General features: G+C 46.1%; 1 protein-coding gene across 2 annotated transcripts in view; it reads left to right on the forward strand.

The window, feature by feature from the left end:
- The window catches only part of SLC2A9 (solute carrier family 2 member 9), a 689875-nt gene that overhangs the window by 353321 nt on the left and 310355 nt on the right, over positions 1-26199 (forward strand). For both annotated transcript variants that reach the window (XM_073610132.1, XM_073610123.1), the window contains exon 8: positions 24754-24941. In XM_073610132.1, coding sequence (XP_073466233.1) covers positions 24754-24941 — 188 coding nt within the window. The remainder of the gene's footprint in view (positions 1-24753; positions 24942-26199) is intronic.

Consider the following 26199-nt stretch of genomic DNA (forward strand, 5'->3'; position numbering starts at 1 on the left):
TTAATATCTACAGATGTTTGTCTGGAGTATGGTGGTTGGATTTATGAAGAATAATACCACTAAGCATGTCTGAAGTTATGACATCTAATGGTGTTTCATTTTGACGGACGTACTCACATAAGACTTTGGTGTCCGTTTATGAAGCAGTGAAATCTATTCACTGCTTCATTCTCCGGCATTCACAGTGAAGATTTTTCTCCTCTGTGTGCCAGTTTATGAAGCTTTGTAGATCGCTTCACCTTTGGAGGAGTGAAGAGATCTACAAATGCTTTCAACAGTGGAGAAAGGCTCCTGATACTGGAATCTCGTGAGACTTTACGAGATTACAGCACCAGAAATACAGAGATGTCAGTTTATTAAGCAGTGATAAATTATCATCGCTCAATACACGGACAGACGGCGTGAATTACTGTTAATAAAATAATGAGTCCCCCTACATTATATACATATGTATACACACACACACATTATATATACATGTATATACACATACATTATATATATATACATATACACATTATATGTATATATGTATATATATGTATACACATAAATATGACAGGGGGACATGCTTACAGTGTTGGGGGGTCTGAACGAGGCATAAGGAAGTTAAAAATCTTCCTCCTTCCCCCTCAGATCCCCCCAGATTTCCTCTTCACTCCCAGATTCACCACCTCTGAGCTGGTGAACCTGGGAGTGTGAATTCTGACTCAGATCACCAGTGAAGCGGTGAGATCACCGCTTCATAAACTGGCCCTTTCTGTGTCATTCAATGAGGATTCTCCGTGTGTAGAGATAATCGGAGGGAGAACAAGTTCAAACATGTTCTCCCCCGATTATCACTGTTTCATAAACTGTTTATGGACTGTGATCAGCGGTGATCCTCGGGATCACCGCTGATCACTGCTTCATAAACGGACACCTCTACCCCTCCACATTCATATGGGTTTAAATCATGTCTGCTACAATGACACCATTCATTATATGCATAGAAATCTATATGTTTCGTTTTTACTTTTTTATTTGTTTTTGTTTTTTCCTTTTTTTGCTACATTGTGTCATTTCTTCATGACTGCTTAATTTTGCATGCTTGTATTTCATGTTATTTCATCTCATGAAAATTCACGAGTGCACATAATGTATGTTTTTAATTCACCTTTTTCTCTTTATGCTTAATTAGATTTTTTTTTTGTCTTTTGTCATTGCAATCAGGTATCCACAGGTGATCGCAATCTGCATATATTTTGGGAGGTGTGGTTTTTACCTGTTTGGTTAGGTATTTCATCTCCAGGTGTTGTATATTTGCCTTATACTTAATTAATCACCTCCCTTTATATATTGTAGTTGCGATGACTGTCCCTCAGCTATGAGTAAGCATCTACTGATGTGAAACGCTTTAGCTGTTTGTGTCCTATGTATCCACTTTTTTGATGTGATCTGCAACATTTTAATGGAATAAAGGTGCTTTTTTTCACGGCAGTGCGGCCAAGCAGGGATAAGGGCTGATACTGGGTCGGTTCCGGGATTCTGCTGGAAAAAGGAAGTGTAATTAAAGCGGGACAGTGTGTATGCTGCGAGGTTGCACTTGCCCGGAATGAACGTACAGTGGACATTAAAGTGGTGCTGTAGAGAAAGTTGTAGCAGCCTGCGTAGGAAGGACATAATCGAGAGCAACTTGGACCTACCTTTATTGATAATATCAGCCGTGGCCTGGTTGTCGGTGGTGAAGTCTGGGTAAACCCGGGGATTAAGAGTATCTCTGGAGGCCATGGTCCTGCAAACCAATGGTGGCCAAAAATTGCAGCGAAGCCTGTGGAGGATGCGGCATCTGTCACTACCTATGGTGATAGGGGCAATATTGATAGTATAAACATCGATATACGTTTCACGTAGTAAGGAACTCCTCCCACATTGATAGGTCTGCTACTGCTGCGGTGTCTAAGTTAAGGATCAGATCGGGGTCCTGTGTCTGGGAAAGAAAGACCAGGAGGCGTGACACAAAAGATCGACCCTAGGGAATGATCCGCATTACAAAATTGAGCATTCCCAAGAGAGATTAAAGCGCTTCTTAGTACACCCCCTTACATGGGTAAAGTCTTGGAGGACTGACCTGATGCGTGTCAGCTTGTCGGGGGGGAGGCTGGCATGCATGGAGCAAGTGTCTAGGTTGACTCCGAGGAAGGTGATGGAGTGTGCTGGTCCGTCTACCTTGTGTTCCGCAATGGGAACATTGAGATTCCCAAAGACGACTTTCAATTTGTCGAGGTCTCCTGGGAGCACACCGGGTTGTTCAATTAACAAGAAGTCGTCCAAGTAATGGATGAATTCTTGACACTGAGCTTGATGCAACAGTATCCAGGAGAGGGACTATGCAAAAGTGTCGAAGAGCCAGGGACTACTCTTAGAGCCAAAGGTCAGTTTGGTAGCAAAGTAGTACACCTCTTTCCACTTAATGCCGTGCCAGCACCAGAGGGATGGGTGGATAGGCAGAAGCCTAAAAGAGTCCGAAATGTGAGCCTTGGAGAGCCAGGCACCTGTGCCTGCTTTGATAATGGCCTGGATTGCCATGTCTACAGAAGCATACTTCAGGGAGAATTCTTCCGAGGGAATTAGGGAATTCAGGTTGGGAATGTGGGAAGAATGAGGCGCAGACAGGTCTTACACCAAACGGCCTTTATTTGAGAACATGCCCTTGACAAGCCCAATAGGGCTAACTCTCCAGGTGTTGAAAGAGGGCTGTGTGAAGGGGCTTATGATGAAGCCTCGCTCCAGTTTGGCCTGTAACAACTGGTCTATGGCCTGTTCCTCCATGGCCGCTGAGCGGAGGTTCCTACATTTGTAAGTTGTGTGGGGCAGAGAGATGAGGCCGGTATGAAACCCTGCTGTAAATGCTTGAATAAGGAAGGTGGCCAGAGAGAGGGTGGGGTGTGAGGTGAGGTACAGCCCCAGCCATAGGACATTTACTCGGCCTAGTCATGACTTTTTCTGCTGCTTGACCTGGCATAGATTTTTTGGATGCGCCCTGTGGCGTATGATACAGACGTGGAGCAGGCGGCATTGGCTGAAATTGCACAACCCATAGTTAAAGTTGTTGCAGATGGCTGCTCCCCCTACTGTCTGAACAGAGCGTCCAAACTTGTCCACCTGGGGCATCTGTACTGGGGCCAATGGGCCCTGAACTGCACTGGAGGTGGAGGGGAGTTCGAAGAGGAGAATAGCACACAGTGGTGAGCGCAGGCCGGCAAAGTGATGGCAGAACAATTCGGTGTCCATGAGGCTCCAGTCCGAGCCTGTCTGGAATTGTGAAAGCCTGGCTGCTGCCTTGGCGGCTAAGGAATGATGATAATGGTAAAATGAAAAGCCACCGTACTTATAGCCCAGATCCACCACGGTGTGAAGGTACAAGTCCAGCTCTTCCCTCCTGCTGGGAGAGGCTGAGCATAGGACATCCCTCAGCATCCCGAACGCCAACGCAAATTCGGGAACAGACAACTTGCGGTTGAGCCTGGGATCTTTGGCCTTGAGGACCACTGACACGTCTCCCCAGGTGTAAGATTTGTTCTCTGCCAGGTCATGGACTGAAATGAGGAGGGAGGCAAGGTTGATGTCCTTACTGTCCAGAATGTCCTTCCTAATGCTGGCTGGGACCAAGTGTGCTGGGTAGACAGTGGGACTCTTCTCTGTGGTACCTGCAGGAAGGAGTGTTAGAACCTGAACGTCGGCCGGGTCAGGGATAGTTGTGGCCGGGCAACCCTCCAAGAGTGCCACTCTAGCTTGGACATCCGTGCCCGTGGTAGACAAGGAAGACACCATGGTGTGGAGTTGAGAGATGGCGGCAGATATTGACTGAAGGGACGCCTGCTAGATGCTGGGCCCAACTGTGGCTAGCGGAGGGAAGAGGAGCCTGAAGAGCTCTGCCTTTCTGGCTGTAGCGGGGAAGAGCACACGCCTGCGCCTCAGTTCCGTCGTCAACTTGGGGATGGTCCATCCCCTGAGGGACTGCACACTGCTGCTCTGAAACTGGAGAAGGTGACAGAGGGGCCATGAGGTCTTCACTGCCGGCCCGAGACATGGCTCTGGGTGACTTGTGCCCTAGATGCGATGTCCTGCCTTTGGGGACTCTGAAGCATGTACTGAAATGAGGCCAAAAAACAACTGGGGCACGCCGGAACGAATCGGTGCATCACGGATGCGACTGGATTTGAATCGGAGCTCGGTATGTGACAGTGAAATGAGTGAAATGATCTGCCATGACAGAGGCACGAATCGGTGTGCTGCGACTGCGACTGACAATGAACCAGACTCTGGAGCATGTACTGAAATGAGGCCGAAAAATAACTGTGGCATGCCGGAAAGAATCAGTGCATCACGGATGCGACTGGATTTGAATCGGAACGTGATACGTGACAGTGAAATGAGTGAAAAGATTTACCATGACAGAGGCACGAAACAGTGTGCCGCAACTGCGACTGAGAACGAACCGAACTTTGGAGCATGTACTGAAATGAGACCGAAAAATAAGTGGGGCACGCTGGAACGAATCGGTGCATGAGGATGCGACTGGATTTGAATCGAACGTGATACGTGACAGTGAAATGAGTGAAAAGATTTGCTATGACAGAGGCACGAATTGGTGTGCTGCGACTGCGACAGAAAATAAACTGGACTATGGAGTATGTACTAAAATGAGGACGAAAAAACAACTGGGGCACACCAGGATGAATTGGTGCATCACGGATGTGACTAGATTCGAATCGGAGCGCGGTACGTGACAGTGAAATGACTGAAATGATTGAAATGATTTAGCCATGACAGAGGCACGAATCGGTGTGCCGCGATTGCGAGTGACAACGAACCTGTCTGTGGAGCATGGTATAGAGATGAAAAACAAGTGAGACACGCCTGAACAAATCGGTGCAATGCTGAGGCGACTGCAGTGGTGTATTTTGGTTTTGTGCTGCCCTAGGCAAGACTAAAATCAGACGCCCGCCCCCCCCATGTAAATTTACCCCACCCCTTCCTGTTTAATGCATGTGACCCCTTCCAAAATTGAAGGACTGCAAGCTCCAGTATGAACCCCTGAGCTATCACGGGTTCATATTCAGACCTGTAGTCCTTCACTAGTTTTTAGGGGGGGTGATATCCTCAGCTCTGATGGGTTCATGCTGGGACCTGCAGTCCTTCACTTTTGGGGGCCACATCCCTAGATCTTATAGGTTCATGCTGGAACCTGTAGTCCTTCACTAGTTTGGGGGGCGTGTTGCATCCTCAGCTCTGAGGGGCACATGCTGGGGTGGGTCACATCCCCCAAAAGTGAAGAACTACAAGTTCCAACATGAACTCCTTAGATCTAAGGATGTGTCTCCCTCCAAAATTGAAGGACTACAAGTCCTGTCATCAACCTCTAATATCTAGGGATGTAACCCTTTAGATCTCACGGGTTCATGCTGGAACCTGTAGTCCTTCATTAGGAGGATGGAATCAGTGGCAGTGCTTGGGCAGGGGCGGATCCAGAGCCTAGTCTCGGGAGGGGCACTGCCAGAAAATATATTTTTTTGGAGTACATCTATCAGGGAAATGGCTGGCGTTGGCGCTTCAATCATCACGGCACCATGGTTGTTATGGTGTCAGGATGATTGAAGCGCATTATTACTATAATTACATTGTTATAAAAAATTAAATAGTTTAACTCACCATAATGCAGAATCAGTGGGAGCCCCGAGTGTGTCACTTGCCATGTCACCTGTCACCAGATGCAGATTGTCACTTGCCACGTCGCCTGCCACATGTTGCGGATTGTCACTTGCCATGTCACTTGCCACGTCGCCTGCCACGTTGCGGATTGTCACTTGCCATGTCACTTGCCACGTTGCCTGCCATGTTGCGGATTGTCACTTGCCATGTCACTTGCCACGTCACCTGCCACATATTGTGGATTGTCACTTGCCACGTCGCCTGTCACCAGATGCAGATTGTCACTTGCCACGTTGCCTGCCACCAGATGAAGATTGTCACTTGCCACGTCACTTGCCACGTCGCCTGCCACATGTTGCGGATTGTCACTTACCACGTCGCCTGTCACTTGCCACCTGCTAAGGTGGTCTCTTGTGTCCCAGAGACAGGCAGCAGAGAGATGATGTAATCTCTCTGCTGCCGCAGCTGCCTGCATGGAGGGGGGAAGTTGAACTGCAGGGATGCAGGGCGGGCGCCGGGCGGTGAGAGATGATGTCATCTCTCTGCTCCCCCGCCCGCCGGCTCCCTGATTGGCCAGCAGGCAGCAGCCCGCCCACATTGAGCGGCACATGTCAGCAGCGGCTCTCTCATCTATGGAGCCGCCCAGCAGCTCCCTCACTCACGGAGCCGCCCAGCGGCTCCCTCACTCACGGAGCCGCCCAGCGGCTCCCTCACTCACGGAGCCGCCCAACGGCTCCCTCACTCACGGAGCCACCCAGCGGCTCTCTCAGTCACGGAGCCGCCTGGCTCCTCTTTCATTCACGGAGCCTCCCGGCTCCTCTTTCATTCACGGAGCCGCCCGGTGGCTCTCTCAGTCACGGAGCCGCCCGGTGGCTCTTTCACTCACGGAGCTGCCCGGCGGCTCTGTCACTCACGGAGCCGCCTGGCGGCTCTCTCACTTATGGAGCCGCCCGCCGGCGGGCTCTCTCTCACACCCTGCTCTCTGTCACCCGCATTTCTCGGAGGGGGCAATTGCCCCGTTGCCCCCCCCTGGATCCGCCCCTGTGCTTGGGGGGGTTGGGTTCCGTATTTTTGCTTGGGGGGGTGGGTGCAATGTCAGTGCTTGGGGGGGGTGGGTTCAGTAACTCTCACTTGCTGTTACCTGTCAGTCAGTGTCCAATTGATTCCCCCTGCCTGCATGCAAGAGAGGGGAGGAGAGAGAGGGTTAAGGAAGGTGAGAGAGGGTGGGAGAGAAAGAGAGAAAGGGGTTGTGTGCGGTGGGAGAGAGAGGAGGGTTGGGGGTGTGAAAGAGAGAGGGGGGGTGGGGGTGAGAAAGAGAGAGAGGGGGCGGGTGTGTGGGAGAGAGAGAAGGAAGGGGTGGGGGAGAGAGAGAAGGAGGGGGTGGGGGAGAGAGAGAAGGAGGGGGTGGGGGTGGGGGAGAGAGAGAAGGAGGGTGTGAGAAGGAGGGTGTGAGAGGGGGAGAGAGAGAGAGAGAGAGGGGGGGGTGAGAGAGAGAGAGAGAGAGGGTGAGAGAGAGAGGGGGTGAGAGAGAGAGGGAGAGAGGGGGGGTGAGAGAGAGAGGGAGAGAGGGGGTGAGAGAGAGAGAGAGAGAGAGAGAGAGAGAGAGGGGGGGGGGGGAGAGAGAGAGGGGGGTGAGAGAGAGAGAGAGGGGGGTGGGAGAGAGAGAGAGAGAGGGGTGTGAGAGAGGGGGGTGTGAGAGAGAGAGGGGTGTGAGAGAGAGAGGGGTGTGAGGGTGTGGGGTGTGAGAGAGAGAGGGGGGTGTGAGAGAGAGAGGGGGGTGAGAGAGAGAGGGGGTGTGAGAGAGAGGGGGGTGTGAGAGGGGTGAGAGAGAAAGGGGGTGAGAGGGAGAGAGAGGGGGTGTGAGAGAGAGAGGGGGGTGTGGGGTGTGAGAGGGGGGTGTGGGGTGTGAGAGAGAGAGGTGGGTGTAAGAGAGGGGGGAGAAGGTGAGGGTGGTGAAAGAGAGAGACCCCCTAGCCATGGCTGCAGTCCCTACTGCCCCCTCCCTGTGATTTTTCCAGGCAGCCCCAGTCTGTGTTGGTAGTCGTGTGTGATGCACCTACCTCATGCCCATCCTCGGTCAGCCTGTCTTCCTGTTCCAGGACAGTCACAGCTGGGAGAGGAGTTGGAGAAGGAGTCGGGGATGCTGATCAAGTCAGGGTGGCGGTGAAGCGTAGTCTTCTCTCACTCCCTCCCGGGCTCTTGGTTGTGGCAAGCTGTCAGCCTCTTCTCAGCTGCCGGGGCCTCCCGCTTGCTTTTTGAAAATGCCGCTGCCCTGCACCCCACCGCCACCGGACCAATGGCGGACTCTCCAGGAACATGCAAAAGGGCGGGGCTCAGCTCAAGGGGCCAGGCAGCTGCTTTGAGCCCCTCCGCGCTGGAGGAGGAGAAAGTTAAGTCCTCCTCTGCTTTGATTGCTGGGCAGGGAGGGAGTCGCTGCCGTGACATCACCAGTGGCCAGGAGTCGGGTGGAGGCCGAGCCGAGCCAGCACTACCGCGGCTCAGGCTGCCCCTGTCCCATGCATTACGGACTGCTCCCAGTGTCACTTTTATTCAGTGCGGGAGCCGGGACTCGGGAGGACGGGTCAGGGAAGCGACTTTTTTTGCGGGGGGGTGGCTTTTTTGCTGCCCCCCCGCAGTGTGCCGCCCTAGGCCTGGGCCTTGTTGGCCTAGGCCAAGAGACAGCACTGGGCGACTGGATTAGAATCAGAGTGAGGTACGTAAAATAATGAAATGTTTGGTATGATAGAGTCACGAGTGAGTGTAGGGTTTCTTAACGAATAACTCATAAGTTCGATATCGAGGTTTGGTGACAAGATATCTAACAAATGGTGATGCATGAAATGAAAAGGTCAAACGAAACCCTACCTGCGACAGCCGAGCCAGACACGTCGTACGAAAACTGCGAATGGGAACGAAAACCTCGGAAAAACTTCGAACACGGAACTTACGGACACTAATTAGTTTAATAGTTGGCCTAGTGACGTGGTATCGCGCACAGGAAACCGACAGACCACAGGCGAGCAGGCTGGTTAAATCCCCCCAGGCTCCTCCCATAAATTCAGGCCACCATACTAGCCTTCTTACTTAACAAACATTATTAGAAAGAGCTTTGTATTCAGCAAGCATATACAGGAATACCCCACTTTTAAGTGTATTCTTAAAGCAAAACTCCAGTTAAAAATAATATGGTTAAAATTACTTGCCCATTCAGGCTAGGTTTCCACTAGTGCGTCCCCAAAGTCGCGCAATTTTGCCGCGATTTTTTACCGCGATTTTACCGCGACTTTTTACCGCGATTTGAAGCAATGCCTGTATCTATAGACCTCAAGTCGCATCAAAGTGGGACCAAAGTAGTGCAGGGACTACTTTGAAGTCGCTGCGACTTGAAGTCGCACAGATATGAACGGTACTCATTGGAAATCATGGGAAACAATTTGTCATGCGACTTTTCAGTCCCAAGTCGCATGAAAAGTCGCACTAGTGGAAACAGAGCCTAAAAGCTAAAATACCACATAAAAAGCTTGCTGCGATATTTATCTTCAATTCAGAGGTGCCCCCCCGCAGTACTTTTTTTTTGTCAGCATCATTCAATCCACTTCCTCATTCTAAGTAGGCAACCTTTTGAGCACAGTGTGGCAAAAAATGTGTTCAAAGAAATTGAGCGTGCCGATTTTATAACAAAAAAATGTTAACTTCACACTCTCAATCACGAAAAGGATTTTTTATAAAGTAAATGCTGAAACTACTTGAGTAATAGTGACTAATTAACATCCTGCACTCTCGTGCCTTAGATCAGCCCCAATTCCTGTACCTCCAGTCCTCAGATCAGCCCCAATTTCTGTACCTCCTGTCTCCAGATCAGCCCCAATACCTGTACTTCCAGTCCCCAGATCAGCCTCAATTCCAGCACCTTCATACCTCAGCTCACTGTACCCCTGCAAATCTGTCCCCCACTGTACCCCTCTGCTCATCTGTTCCCTCACTGTACTACCCTGCTCATCTGTCCCACCACTGTAACCCCCTGCACATCTGCCCCACCACTGTATGACCCTGCTCCACCTTACCACCCTGCTCTTCTGTCCCACCTCTGTTCCCCGTGCTCTTCTGCCCCACCACTGTAACCCCCTGCTCACCTGTCCCACCTATGTACTTCCTTTCTCCTCTTCCCCATCACTGTACCCCCCTGCACATCTGCCCCACCTCTGTACCCCCCCCTGCACATCTGCCCCAACTCTGTACCCTCCTGCTCTTCTGCCCCACCTTTGTACCCCCCTGCTTTTCTGCCCCACCACTGTAACCCCCTGCTCATCTGTCCCACTAATGCACCTCCCTTTCACATCTGCCCCAACACTGAACCCCCCTGCTCATCTTTTCTACCACTGTAACCCCCTTCTCATCTGGCACAACACTGAACCCCCCTGCTTATCTGTCCCAACACTGTAACCCCTTGCTCATCTGCCCTATGACTGGACTTCCTCTATGTGTTCTTCTGTCTCACAGCTGACCCCCCTCTTATTGCTCCCCACCACTGTAACCCCTTTTCCCATCTGCCCCACAACTGTACCTCCTGCACATCTGTCTCACCTCTGTACCCCCCTACTCTTCTGCTCCACCTCTGTACTCCCCTGCTTTTCTGCCCCACCACTGTAACCCCTGCTCATCAGTCCCACCAATGTACTTCCTTTCTCCTCTGCCCTGCCACTGTACTCCCTTGCACAACTGCCCCACCTCTGTACCCCCCTGCTCTTCTGCCCCACAAGTGTACCCCCTGCTGATCTGTACCACCACAATAACCCCATTCTTATCTGGCCCATCACTGAACCCCCTGCTCTTCTGTCCTACCACTGTAACCCCATGCTCATCTGCCCCATCACTGTAACCCCCTTGCTCTTCTGTCCCACCGCTGAACCCCCTTCCCATCTCTTCCACCACTGTAACCCCTGCACATATGCCCCACCATCGTACCCTCCTGCTCTTCTGCCCCACCGCTATACCCTCCTACTCATCTGCTCCACTGCAGTACCCTCTTCTCATCTATGATATGTACCATATGCAAAGGGGTGCAAAGAAGCAGAAATGAGACACATCTACCTGTCCGGGCATACTCATCCTCGCTGATCCACCTCTCACATCCAGCCCACAAGCTTGTATGTGATGTCACATACAAGCATCTGGAATAGATGCGCAACAATGAGCTCAGGTCAGAAGCATTTTCTGAAAGCAGTGGGCCTGTATGCAAGATCGAGCCCCCGCAGCTGAGAAAAAGTGTGGCGTCGAGCGCCGCAGGAAAATTGGGTGTGATTTTCATTGTGCTGAATACTGGCTGTGGACACAGAGCGCTGGGGTTCAGTAGTAAGTGATGCATAGTTCAGGGGTCAGGTGTAAGTGATGCAGAGTTCAGAGGTTGGTAGTAGATGATGCAGAGCTGAGGGGTCAGTAGTAAGTGACACAAACACACGCACACACACATATATATATATATATATATATATATTTATTCTATCTTTTCATGTGACAACACTGAAGAAATCAAACTTTGCTACAATGTAAACTAGTGAGTGTACAGCTTGTATAACAGTGTCAATTTTCTGTCCCCTCAAAATAACTCAACACACAGCCATAATGTCTAAACCGCTGGCAACAAAAGTGAGTACACCCCTAAGTGAAAATGTCCAAATTGGGCTCAAAGTGTCAATATTTTGTGTGGCCACCATTATTTTCCAGCACTGCCTTAACCCTCTTGGGCATGGAGTTCACCAGAGCTTCACAGGTTGCCACTGGAGTCCTCTTCCACTCCTCCATGGCGACATCATGGATTTGAGGATGCCCCACAGATGCGCAATAGGGTTTAGGTCTGGAGACATGCTTGGCCAGTCCATCACCTTTATCCTCAGCTTCTTTAGCAAGGCAGTGGTCATCTTGGAGGTGTTTTTGGGGTCATTATCATGTTGGAATACTGCCCTGTGGCCCAGTCTCCGAAAGGAAGGGATCATGCTCTGCTTCAGTATGTCACAGTACATATGGGCATTCATGTTTCCCTCAATGAACTGTAGTTCCCCAGTGCCAGCAGCACTCATGCAGCCCCAGACCATGACACTCCCACCACCATGCTTGACTGTAGGCAAGACACACATGTCTTTGTACCCCTCTCCTGGTTGCTGCCACACACACTTGGCACCATCTGAACCAAATAAGTTTATATAGGTCTCATCAGACCACATGGCATGGTTCCAGTAATTCATGTCCTTAGTCTGCTTGTCTTCAGCAAACTGTTTGCGGTCTTTCTTGTGCATCATCTTTAGAAGAGGCTTCCTTCTGGGACGACAGCCATGCAGACCAATTTGATGGAGTGTGCGGCATATGGTATGAGCACTGACAGGCTGACCCCCCACCCCTTCAACCTTTGCAGCAATGCTGGCAGCACTCATAGGTCTATTTACAAAACACAACCTCTGGATATGATGCTGAGAACGTGCACTCAACTTCTTTGGTTGACCACGGTGAGGCCTGTTCTGAGTGGAACCTGTCCTGTTAAACTGCTGTATGGTCTTGGCCACCATGCTGCAGCTTAGTTTCAGAGTCTTGGCAATCTTCTTATAGCCTAGGCCATCTTTATGTAGAGCAACTATTCTTTTTTTCAGATCCTCAGAGAGTTCTTTGCCATGAGGTGCCATGTTGAACTTCCAGTGACCAGTATGAGAGAGTGAGAGCGATAACACCAAATTTAACACACCTGCTCCTCATTCACACCTGAGACCTTATAATACTAACGAGTCACATGACACCGGGAAGGGAAAATGGCTAATTGGACCTAATTTGGAGATTTTCACTTAGGGGTGTACTCACTTTTGTTGTCAGCAGTTTAGACGTTAATGGCTGTGTGTTGAGTTATTTTGAGGGGACAGTAAATTTACACTGTTATACAAGCTGTACACTCACTACTTTACATTGTAGCAAAGTGTCATTTCTTCAGTGTTGTCACATAAAAAGATATAATAAAATATTCACAAAAATTTGAGGGGTGTACTCACTTTTGTGAGATACTGTGTATATGTATATATATATATGTGTGTGTATATATATATATATATATATATATATATATATATATATATGTAGCGGGCACCTACTTTTAAGCAGGTGACCTTACTTGTTAGCTTCTGTTACAGGTAAATTTAGACAGGCTGATGATATTTGCAGCAGGCCTGTTTTGTTTGATTTCCATATTTGAGTGACAGGTGGTTTATGTGTTGGTCTCGGCCAATCATTAATTTACTTGGTAATCCCGGGACTCTCATATAAAAAGGGGGGTCACGTGGTGCCTGGGAGGGTCCGAGTCCGAGTCCAGCCCTGCTCTGAGGAGCGAGAGAGCCAGCCTGGTTTCCGGAAGTTGGAGGGTTCCCCTCCGGGGAGCCAACGGAGCTTCACCTTAGCGAAAAGGGTGGAGATCCGGTCCTCATGGAGGAACAGACGACATCTTGCCGCGTGTGATCGTGGATGTCGCTAGGACGCCCCTGTGGGGAGGGGAACGGGCCACAAAGAGATAGAGAAAACTGAGGATCATTGAGGATGAAGTAGCAACAAAGCAGAAGGAAACTGGGCGATCGATCGTTTATGAGTGGCACATGGACTATTGATCACGTGAGTGAAAGCCCAAGGGAAAGATACTGCCAGAGACTGAGGGTTGTTGGTGCACAAGTCAGCGAGATGTGCAGTAACGGCCTATGACTTTGAGTTCAGCATTGCCCAGGGATTCCAATCAGTCAAGCGGGAGGAGTTATTCAGATTTGCTCTCCTTTAGCTTAATTTGGAAGTACCATGTCGGTGGGAAGTAGTGTTAAAGAGGTAGTGGTGAAGCTGCAAGCACACATGTAGAGATATGGATCGTTCTTTTAAAGTTATCCAGATGAAGAAGTTATTCAGAGTGACTCTTTATCCAATCATTCTCTATCAAATCTACTTACATCTTCCCTGATTGAAGAGATTATTGAAAAATGATTTCTTGACTACCCGCAATTGTACTCAGATTTTCCTGTATGATTCATTGAAAGATGACAATGTAACAGAAGAGCATCTCAAAGAAACTCCTTCTACCATCCCAGTTTATGTTGATGAAGAAAGCATTAAGAAAAAGCATTAAGGACTGCGACTTTTAAATCTATGGGCTGCGAGGGTTGAGTAGTAAACGTGAATTACAGATATAGGGGTAAGCGTTACATATATATATATATATATATATATATATATATATATATATATATATATATATATATATATTTATATATTTATATATATATTTTTTTTTTTCAACAAAATTCCCAGAAGCTCAACAGTAATTCCACAAACTGTTACCTGATTTTGGTTTTCTCAATCATAGTGAAACCCCTTTTTTCTGAGATTGGTAGTGGCAACCAAGAGACTCCTCTTCCTCCAGATGGTGGGCGGGGCTAGCAGGACTGTGATTGGCTTTGGCAGTGGCCAATTACAATCCTCCTCTTCCTGGAAACAGGGACCGCCTCCTAGCAGAACTGCACCCAATCTCTTTCCCATCACAAGAGCTGACGATCGCAGCTACAACAAAGTTAGATAAGCAATGTTTCCCATTATTTAAAATGTGTGGGGGCACAATGCCTTCCCCCCAGTGCAGGCACGGCATGTAAATTGTAGATTGGAAAGCATTAGCCTCTTTCTAACACTAGTGCCTGAAAAAGAGGCTTTGCGTGCCTCTTGCGGCACCAGTGCCAGGGGTTGCCTACCCCTGTTCTAACCTGTAACTGGATAGTGAAAGGAGAAGCAGAACAGTGATGAGCTCATCTCTCTGTCACTCTGCTTTCTCCTCCTGTCAGGATGCTTCTTGTCAACACAAACTGATTTGCTCCTTGTAATGTGTTTTTCTCACACTCCAGCCCTGCTATATAGAGACTGCAACAGGCTGATGCCAAGTCAAATTCAGGTACTTCTAGTGCTTGTATTTAACAACTTCCAGTCCGGGCCAATTCAGACATTCCTCTCCTAAGGCCCCTTTCACACTGGGGCGGTTTGCAGGCGTTATTGCGCTAAAAATACCGCCTGCAAACCGCCCCTAAACAGCCTCCGCTGTTTTTTCAGTGTGAAAGCCCGAGGGCTTTCACACTGAAGCGGTGCGCTGGCAGGAGAAGAAAAAATCTCCTGCGAGCCGCATCTTTGGAGCGGTGAAGGAGCAGTGTATTCACCGCTCCTAAACCGCTTCTGCGCATTGAAATCAATTGGACAGCGCGGCTATACTGCGGCAATACCGCGGCTATAGCCGCGCTGTACAAGTGGTTTTAACCCTTTTTTGGCCGCCAGCGGGGGGCTTAAAACCGCACCGCTAGCGGCCGAATACCGCGTTAAAACAGCGCTAAAAATAGCGCTGTTTTACCGCCGACGCCCCCTACCGCCCCAGTGTGAAAGGGGCCTAAATGTAAAAAAACTTAAAGAACATAGTTTTTTTGCTAGAAAATTACTTAAAACCCGCAAACATATATATATATATAGATATAGATATCTATATCTATATATATATATATATATATATATATATATATATATATATATATATATTTACAGTGCCTTGAAAAGTATTCATACCTCTTGAAATTTTCCACATTTTGTCATGCTACAAGCAAAAACATAAATGTATTTTATTGGGATTTCATGTGATAGACCAACACAAAGTGGCACATAATTGTGAAGTGGAAGGAAAATGATAAATGGTTTTCAAAATTTTTAAAAAATAAATATGTGAAAAGTGTGGCGTGCATTTGTATTCAGTCCCCCTGAGTCAATACTTTGTAGAACCACCTTTTGCTGCAATTACAGCTACATGTCTTTTTTGGGGATGTCTCTACCAGCTTTGCACATCTAGAAGGGGACATTTTTGCCCATTCTTCTTTGCAAAATAGCTCAGGCACTTTTTGATGTGCGCCTAACATATTAGAGGGCACAGGGCCACTCCATCATGTAAACTACCCCTTCTGATGCGCAAGAAACAGCATTTTTAAGTGTATACCATTTTTCAGTTGTGGAAGCTACAAATTCCTTCATTCTTTTCACATTATACTTTATTTCCTTACAGGAAGTAAACATTTACAACAAGCAAAAAATCCCTCTTGGTTTGGGAAATTGAACATGGATTGTTTAAGAGGATCTAAAATCGATTTTTCTAGCTTATCTCTGAGAGTCGGAGCCTTCCTATAAATAAATTTAGGGTACTCAGGGAGGATTGTTGGTAATAATCTATCTTTATTTAAGATATACCAGTGTCTTCTTACGTCTGTTTCTATCGTTTTGTACTGAACAATACAATCCAGAATAATTGCTGTGCCCCATTGGGGATCTGTGTTCAATTTATTTTCCTTATCCCAGATTAACTTTTCCTTCTTCATATTCTTTATTCCTGTTATTTCTTCATCATTGAAACTCTTCTTATAACCTTTTCTCATAAACCTGTTCCCTATCAGGCTGAGGTGATAGAGATCTCTAATGCTCCGCACACACGGTCGGATTTTCCGATGGAAAATGTCCGATCGGAGCGTGTTGTCGGAAATTCCGACCGTGTTGTCGGAAATTCCGACCGTGTGTGGGCTCCATCGGACATTTTCCATCGGATTTTCCGACACACAAAGTTGGAGAGCAGGAGATAAAATTTTCCGACAACAAAATCCGTTGTCGGAATTTCCGATCGTGTGTACACAAATCCGACGGACAAAGTGCCAGGCATGCTCAGAATAAATAAAGAGATGAAAGCTATTGGCCACTGCCCCGTTTATAGTCCCGACGTACGTGTTTTACGTCACCGCGTTCAGAACGATCAGATTTTCCGACAACTTTGTGTGACCGTGTGTATGCAAGACAAGTTTGAGCCAACATCCGTCGGAAAAAATCCTAGGATTTTGTTGTCGGAATGTCCGAACAAAGTCCGACCGTGTGTACGGGGCATAATAGGAGATCTCTGCATGGAGTGAGCTAAATTTGCCTTTGGAGTTAGCCCTGTCCTGGCTTTTATACTCTGCATGACCTTTTGATACAAAGGTCTATTTACAAAGTTGGGCATGTGCCCACTGGGGAAGGTGAAGGTCATCATCGTTTTGGAACCAGTCAGTGTACATTTATGACTTCACATATTGCGCAAGGATATTAGAAGTTGTATTTTATTGTTTATTTGTTTTTTATTTTTTTAATATAAAAAAATGTTGTTTGCAATACATTACCTTCATTTTTTTGATTTTCTATGTTCACATTTTATGATTTGTTCTTGTGTTTTGAATCTAATAATGTGATACACAATTTGTTGACTTCACATGGTACATATTGTTATGTATGATTGCAATTGATTATATATAATAAATGTATGGGTATAGAGCATATGAGTTGATGCTCAAGATGGGATTGATTTATTTGCATTTAGATCAGCATATTTCAAAAATGCGCCTTTTGTTGGGTTATTTATTTTACTTTAAATGCCAGCAGTTTAGGATTAGGTGAAGGTTATAGCACAAGGTAGCCTATAAGAAACAAGAGAGAGAGACAGTACACTGGCCACTAATCCCGTGGGGGGGTGGGGGTGGGGGCAATACACTGACATTAATGCTTTGGAGGGGAAGTGGGAGAATAAATTGACCACTAATGCTTTGTAAGGGAGTAAGCACTGACCGCTAATGGCTTAAAGCACAAGGATCATGTTCCTTGTTGATTAGAGATCTAGCTTTGACTTTACAGGCACGTTGGATCTCTACAAAGAGATCAGTGCTTCCTCACTAAGAGCAATAATTAGGGTTGCCACCTTTTCATCAAGTCAAACCCGAACACTTTAGGGGCGCATACCAATTTTTATTTTTTTTTTTTATAGTAAAAACTATACATATATTTTGCAATTAAATAACATTTCTAATCATAAGAAGTTAATCACAAAAGTCCCCCTTTACATTAGAGTCCACAGAGTTCCCCTTTTACATCTAAATCTGCAGAGTTTCCCTTTTACATCTGAACTTGCAGAGTTTCCTTACACTGTAAGGGGAGACTCTGCAGACTCTGATGTAAGGGGAGACTCTGCAGACTCTGATGTAAGGGGAGACTCTGCAGACTCTGATGTAAGGGGAGACTCTGCAGACTCTGATGTAAGGGGAGACTCTGCAGACTCTGATGTAAGGGGAGACTCTGCAGACTCTGATGTAAGGGGAGACTCTGCAGACTCTGATGCAGGGGCGGATCCAGGGGGGGGGCAACGGGGCAATTGCCCCCTCCGAGAAATGCGGGTGACAGAGAGCAGGGTGTGAGAGAGAGCCCGCCGGCGGGCGGCTCCATAAGTGAGAGAGCCGCCAGGCGGCTCCGTGAGTGACAGAGCCGCCGGGCAGCTCCGTGAGTGAAAGAGCCACCGGGCGGCTCCGTGACTGAGAGAGCCACCGGGCGGCTCCGTGAATGAAAGAGGAGCCGGGAGGCTCCGTGAATGAAAGAGGAGCCAGGCGGCTCCGTGACTGAGAGAGCCGCTGGGTGGCTCCGTGAGTGAGGGAGCCGTTGGGCGGCTCCGTGAGTGAGGGAGCCGCTGGGCGGCTCCGTGAGTGAGGGAGCCGCTGGGCGGCTCCGTGAGTGAGGGAGCTGCTGGGCGGCTCCATAGATGAGAGAGCCGCTGCTGACATGTGCCGCTCAATGTGGGCGGGCTGCTGCCTGCTGGCCAATCAGGGAGCCGGCGGGCGGGGGAGCAGAGAGATGACATCATCTCTCACCGCCCGGCGCCCGCCCTGCATCCCTGCAGTTCAACTTCCCCCCTCCATGCAGGCAGCTGCGGCAGCAGAGAGATTACATCATCTCTCTGCTGCCTGTCTCTGGGACACAAGAGACCACCTTAGCAGGTGGCAAGTGACAGGCGACGTGGTAAGTGACAATCCGCAACATGTGGCAGGCGACGTGGCAAGTGACGTGGCAAGTGACAATCTTCATCTGGTGGCAGGCAACGTGGCAAGTGACAATCTGCATCTGGTGACAGGCGACGTGGCAAGTGACAATCCACAATATGTGGCAGGTGACGTGGCAAGTGACAATCTGCATCTGGTGACAGGTGACGTGGCAAGTGACAATCCGCAACATGTGGCAGGCGACGTGGCAAGTGACATGGCAAGTGACAATCCGCAACATGGCAGGCAAAGTGGCAAGTGACATGGCAAGTGACAATCCGCAACGTGGCAGGCGACGTGGCAAGTGACATGGCAAGTGACAATCCGCAACATGTGGCAGGCGACGTGGCAAGTGACAATCTGCATCTGGTGACAGGTGACATGGCAAGTGACACACTCGGGGCTCCCACTGATTCTGCATTATGGTGAGTTAAACTATTTAATTTTTTATAACAATGTAATTATAGTAATAATGCGCTTCAATCATCCTGACACCATAACAACCATGGTGCCGTGATGATTGAAGCGCCAACGCCAGCCATTTCCCTGATAGATGTACTCCAAAAAAATATATTTTCTGGCAGTGCCCCTCCCGAGACTAGGCTCTGGATCCGCCCCTGCTCTGATGTAAGGGGAGACTCTGCAGACTCTGATGTAAGGGGAGACTCTGCAGACTCTGATGTAAGGGGAGACTCTGCAGACTCTGATGTAAGGGGGGACTCTGCAGACTCTGATGTAAGGGGGGACTCTGCAGACTCTGATGTAAGGGGAGACTCTGCAGACTCTGATGTAAGGGGGGACTCTGCAGACTTGAACATAAGGGATGTTCTGGGAACCCGGATTTATGAGTAAACAATGTGGCCTCTGGTGTAAAGGGGAACTCTGATGTAAGGGGTGCTCTAAAAACCCTGATTTACCTTACTGTACTCACTCAGAGGCAGGAGAGAGAAGGGGGGAGACTTCAGTCACAGACAGGGATGGATGGTGAGCTCACTCACCCCTTGGCTGTCAGCACCTCTCATCCAGATGTATCTGAGGCTGCTGGACTTCAAATTTCCCACCCCACTTTCCTTTTCTGAGGCATAGTGCCAGGGATTGGAGAGTGGGCAGACACAGAGGGGTAGAGGCGGTAGGAAGAGGAGCAGATCAAGCCCTCTCTTATCTCCAGTCTGTGTGTGTGATGGGGGGGTTGTTAGTGCTGGCTTTGGGCATTGTGAAAGAGAATGAAACAGACACTGTTGGCATAGACAACTGCAGCCAGCATTCCTGATGGTAAGCCATAATCCAGTCTGAATAATGTGTGTCTGGGTTTCAGGTGGTCAGAAACCCGGACGCATGATTCCAAATCTGAACTGTCCGGGTGAATCCCGGACAGGTGGCAACCCTAGCAACAATCCTTTTTTGCTGCGTGCTGGCAGAGGACAAACTGTTCTACTCTGTGACTGTGGCTAGTTTTTAAAGAAAACAAACTGTAAGGCTGGCCATACATTATACAATATTCTTGTACAATTTTCCTTTAGATCAGAGGTCTCCAAACTTTCTAAACAAAAAGCCAGTTTACTGTCCTTCAGACATTCAGAGGGTCAGACTGTGGCCAGTGGGAGTAGAAAAGGTCCCAATGTCAATGGGAAAAAATAGTGCCCAATTTTTTTGTTTTAGTGAGATTAATTGCACCCCATTATTGGTGTAAGTGGGAGGAATAATGCCCCATCACTGATGTCATTGGGTCCCATCTTTGGTGTAATTGAGTGGAATTGTGCACCATCATTGATGTAATTGGGCCCCATTGTTGTTGTTATTGGGAGGAATTTTGCCACAGTGTTGGTGTCAATGGGAGGAAATGCGCCCCCTTCACTGGTGTGGTGAGGGGACTTAGGCCCCATTGTTGGTATCAGTGTATGAAATAGTGCCCCAAGGGCTGGATAAAAGCAAGCAAAGGGCCGCATCTGGTCCCCAGGCTACAGTTTGGAGACCACTGCTTTAGATTTATCAAAACCATATAATATGAGGTCAAACCGAAACATTTTCAATTTGTATGCAATCAGGCAGGCCCTTACACTACAGGTAAATCTAAAGGAATTTGAAAAAGAAAGTTGTATAATGTATAGCCAGCTTTAACTAGTTTAATTTCTTTAATGAAGGTTCAGATAAATGGTCAGCACTTTATGAATTGTCAGCACAGCAGCACTTGGGGAAGAAATTTTGCAATTGGAAACTTTATATATGCATTTTTGCAGCACATTTATTTGAACTTTCACTGGTTACATGCTGGTTTATGATTTTTCACTTGTTTTTTTTTTTTTTTTACACATTTAGTTTAATAAATTTTGCAGTTGGAATTGTATATATATTTTTTGAACATGTATTTGAACTTTTACTGGCTACATGCTTGTTTTTTAAATTTCATTTTTTGTTTTGTTTTGTTTTTTTGCAGATTTAGTTCAAGCCTAGCACTTGGTAAAACAATTTTGTAATATTATATATATAGATATAGATAGATATATCTATCTACATATATCTATATCTATCTATCTATCTATCTATCTATCTATCTATCTATCTGTATATATATATATATATATATATATATATATATATATATATATATATATAATTCTGAGTATATATGCATTTGTGCACATTTTAACATTTTCACTGGCTACATGCTTTATTGTGTTTTTTGCACATTTAGGGGTTTATTTACTAAAGGCAAATCCACTTTGCACTACAAGTGCACTTGAAGTGCATTCGGAAGTGCAGTCGCTGTAGATCCTAGGGGGATGTGCAAGGAAAATAAAAAACAGCATTTTTGCTTGCACATGATTGGATGATAAAATCAGCAGAGCCTCCCCTCATTTCAGATCTACCCCTCAGATCTACAGCGACTGCACTTACAAGTGTACTTGCAGTGCACTTGTAGTGCACTTGCAGTGCACTTGTAGTGCAAAGTGGATTTGCCTTTCGTAAATAACCCCCTTAGTCTATATTAGCACTAGCATTTTATTATTACCCAATTAAGCTTGTTTGCGCTGTGATATTCCCACTTTCTTTCACATTTTTGACTTATGATATGAACAGCAGCAGCAAGTTTATCACTAATATATAGCGCGGGTGATTTACTATTTATTAGAAAGCACTGATTAAAGAGGAAGTAAACCCTGATGGGTTTTACTTCCTCTTTATTTCCCTACAAAGGTAAAGCATAATGGGCTAGTATGCATCACATAGTAGCCCATTATGTGTCACTTACCTGAAACCAAAGCTTGCCATGTCACCATTGTCCCCACTAGCTGTCCATCTCCGGCTCTGTGACTGGCCGGAGTTGTGTGATGTCACTCCTGCGCATGCGCGTGGGAGCCGCCAGTCACGGCACAATGTGCACTATCTAAAGTGTGCATGCGCCGATGACATCGGCGCATGCACACTTTGACATTCGGCGCATGTACACACCGGTAGTCATCGGTATTCATCGACGCTCGTCTTTTTCGGAAATATCTCCTAAACCGTGTAGGTTTAGGAGATATTTCCAGCACCTACAGGTAAGCCTTAATATAGGCTTACCTGTAGGTAAAAGTGATTATACAGGGTGTACAACCACTTTAATAGCCTGATATTTGGTCTCCAGCTTTTGCATTTGTTTCCTACCTTTTTCACTGTGATCAAGACTGTTACTAACTTTCCATACTGCAATAAGTGATATACTTGTACGTGGCACAGATTCCCTCTATATTTAATACATAAAAGGTTTTTTTTTGGTTTACTGTTAGGCTATTCTGTTTCTTCAAAGGATCACTAACTATTTCTACAGCAGTCACCCTTCTCAGTGCAGCATTGCTCCACAGAGACGGGACTTGTACTGCAGCGAGGTAGACGTTTCATTAAAGAATACTGTATTGCTGCTTAATTCCATAGGGGCTAGCAGAAAAGTAGGTCAATAGTTTGTAGACAACTTTTTCCAGGTGACTTTGCCTGTACATTTGAATATTCCTCAGATACTTTGATGCACTGCCAAATCCTATTACATAACCTATAAATATTCTACTATATTTGTAGTTTCCATGTCTTTGATGTGTATTTCTTTATTACACGCATATCAATTGTTCCGGTGTACATGTCCTATTTCAGCTGTGCGTACTGTATTGATCGTATTAAAAAAACGATAGGTAAAACTTAAAACAATGGCATCTGTTCTCAGAAGTGTTGTTGCTGTCTTTTCAGAGAAATGCTGGATACATATAAACACATTATGAGATATACAATGATGTTTTAGTTTAGATATCAAAAAATTGTCTATTACTCTATCAACCGCCTTTTATGATCATTGGGATAATTTAGATGTTATTTAAATGACCTTAGATTGTAAGCTCCTTGAGGGTAGGGACTGATGTGAATGGACAATGTATATGTAAAAGCGTTGCGTAAATTGACGGCGCTATATAAGTACCTGAAATAAATAAATAAAATAAATATAAAAATGTGTAATCTTTATCTCACCAACATCTACCATGTCTAATAATTCTCCCAATTCAAAAAAGAAAGATAAAGATATTTTGTTAGTGCAATAATATCATAAAGATCAGTCTGTGTATTAACTTATAACCTTATTTTAACTTGACATCTAATGGCTTTTCCAACCCAGGTGCCTACTTTACCCATTTTTAGCCCTGATGAAGGGGGAGTGCCAAGCTTTAAAAATGCATTTGTTGCAAAATAAAAAAATGTAATCACTTGCCGACTGCCTAACGTACTTGTACTGCATCAGGTCAGTTCTATTGCACGAAATCACGTACCTCTATGTCAATTTGAGCAATAGCCACTAGGGGGCACCCCGCTGGAGGCAGGATCACACGCTGATTGGACAGAGGGGGAGCCAATCAGCAGGGTTCGGTGGACACGATGCCTGCTGGCCAACCGCGATCGTTCCCGAGAGAGGCAGAATGTCGGTCTGCCTATATAAACAAGGCAGATCGCCATTCTGACAGGGGATAAGATAAAGATCTTGTGTTCCTGCTAAGCAAGAACACGAATCTCAGTCTTTCCCCAGTCAGAGCAACCCCCACACAGTTAGCAAGCACCCCCTAGGGACACATTTAACACTTTGATCGCCCCTGATGTTAACCCCTTCCCTGCCGGTGTCATTAGTACAGTAACAGTGCATATTTTTAACACTGATCACTGTAATAATGTCACTGATCCCCAAAAAAGTGTCAAAAGTGTCAGGTGTCCAATTTGTCTGCACCGCAATCTCGCAGTCCCGCTAAAAATCGCTGATCATTGCCATTACTAGTAAAAAAAATAAAAAAATTAAAATGCCATAAAAAATATTCCATAGTTTGTAGATACGATAACTTTTGTGCAAACCAATCAATATACGCTTATTGGGATTTTTTTTTTTTACCAAAAATATGTAGCAGAATACATATTGGCCTAAATTGATGAAGAAATTCGATTTTTTTTCAAAATTTTTATTGGATATGTTTTACAGCAGAAATAGTAAGCTACACTAAACAAGAATTTTCTGTGCTCATATCTTTCAGCCTCATAAGGATTGGTCTTCAGCAATTTAGTCAATGGAAGTGCATAATATTGCAGAAATTGAGTAGACTGTTACTAAGTACAGTATATGCATAGGGGCACATGGAAGGATATTGATGGACACATTTCATTCACAAGCTCCTATCTGGGGATAACAAATTATCCAACCCCAGGGATCCTAGATGGTGATGTTGTCAGTCTTTTGTATGACAATCCAAATACTGTATATAGACAAATTAGATGAGTGAACTTTATACAATATAGCACTATTTCTAATTTTTGGTATTTCTTTTCGAATCGTGAACTTTACTTTACGACTTTACCACTGCTCACATCTTCTTGCACTCCTTTCACAGTATCTGTTGACTGGAACTGCAGACCGACTAAACACATTGCATTTAATAAAGGATTCTATGACCCAATTAAAGGGGCATCTGATGAGAGATCACATGACACTTTTCATTTCTTGCTTCTATACCACCACAAGCTGCCACAGATCAGCAGCTGACAGTGGGGTACAGCTGGAATTTGAATTATTTCCATTACTTAGAAATTATGATTTTTTTATTCTATTTTTATCAGTAGAAATTAAATACTGCAATTATTTACCCAGCTTTCCGCACATTCCTTGGAAGAAAGGACGTTTCTCAAGATATAGAAGCTGTACTGGCAGAAACACGGATACAAAGGAACGTTCGCATGGTTTCCGTCATTGAACTTATCAAGACGCGTTCTGTGAGATGGCAGATTATAACCGTTATTACCACTATGGCCTGTTATCAGCTGTGCGGTCTCAATGCTGTAAGTAACATAATGAGTAGAGAGTCAATACAGATGCCCTTGTGTGCTCCCTTTAGATGGATCTGAAGTCATTGTGCCATTGTAAGGCTGCTTTTGTGGAAAAGGCAATTACTTGAATTAGGCTGTAATAGGATTGGGATAAAGGACTAACTCTGTCCTTTGATAAGTGGCATACAGCCACAATTTTCATAAATCATGATAGAGTAATTAGGGGACTCTGGACAGCTCAGTTACCAGTTGGCTTTTTTAGTGTATTTGGAGACGTAAAATCCATCAGAGTTCTTTAGAGCATTCAGGATTAGGTCTTTAAGTCTGAAAAAAAATTAAACATGCAATAACTCTGAATACACATATAAGCACATTGTTCTATATTATTTTTTCCCCAACACTTGTTTTTACCATACTCTAGAATTTTTGTAGCTAGTGTTAACCCACAGAAGAGGATATACCATTTTTAATGCGTGGCAGATCTATCAGAAATCCAACGTTCATTGCTTTATGGGCTCAGTTGTATTGCTTTAAAGACCAAAGAATGAAACAATGCCAGGATGGGGGATTTTGTCTGTAATCTCATAACTGCAGGCGCTGAGCTTGGCATTAGAGACCTGTCTATGTATTTGGTTAGATCAACATACGGAGGGACTTAATAAAAGGTAAAAATGCTTTCCTAACTTTGTAGGCCTGCCAGGAGAGTAAGTTATGCTACAATCACACTGCCCAACACAAAGACAGACAATGTCCATGCAGGGCTCTGCAGTGATTACCCTGTCTCTTGACCATAACTAAACTGCAGAGATTTTGTACTACAGTGATCCTGTCCAGTCATAACACAGCAAAAGCATATGTCCCAACTGTCCCTGATTTGGAGGGACTGTCCCTGATTTGGAGCAATGTCCCTCTGTCCCTCATTCCTCCTCATTTGCCTCTCATTTTGGTCTGATCTATATAGCTGTATATAAAATGCACTTTTTATCTATCTTAAAGTGTTTCCCAGTGCTAAACCTTTCATCTGATTTCTAATTTGTTGCAATTGCAAATTCCAAAAGCCAATATTAAGGAATAGTAGTGGTAAAAAAAAGCACTTGTGGGTTTAACCAAACTTGTTTTTTTTTTTTACAAGTCTCCTTTAAGGGGGCGTGGCAAGGGGTTTGTCCTATGCCTGCATACTTTTGCTGATAGGTGTCCATAATTCCCATCTCAAAAAGTAGGGAGGTGTGCAAAAGCTTCACATAACTCTTGCGCTCTGCTGCTGCCCATA

The sequence above is a fragment of the Aquarana catesbeiana genome, linkage group LG01, assembly GCF_042186555.1.
Source record: "Aquarana catesbeiana isolate 2022-GZ linkage group LG01, ASM4218655v1, whole genome shotgun sequence".
In the NCBI taxonomy this organism is placed as follows: domain Eukaryota; kingdom Metazoa; phylum Chordata; class Amphibia; order Anura; family Ranidae; genus Aquarana; species Aquarana catesbeiana.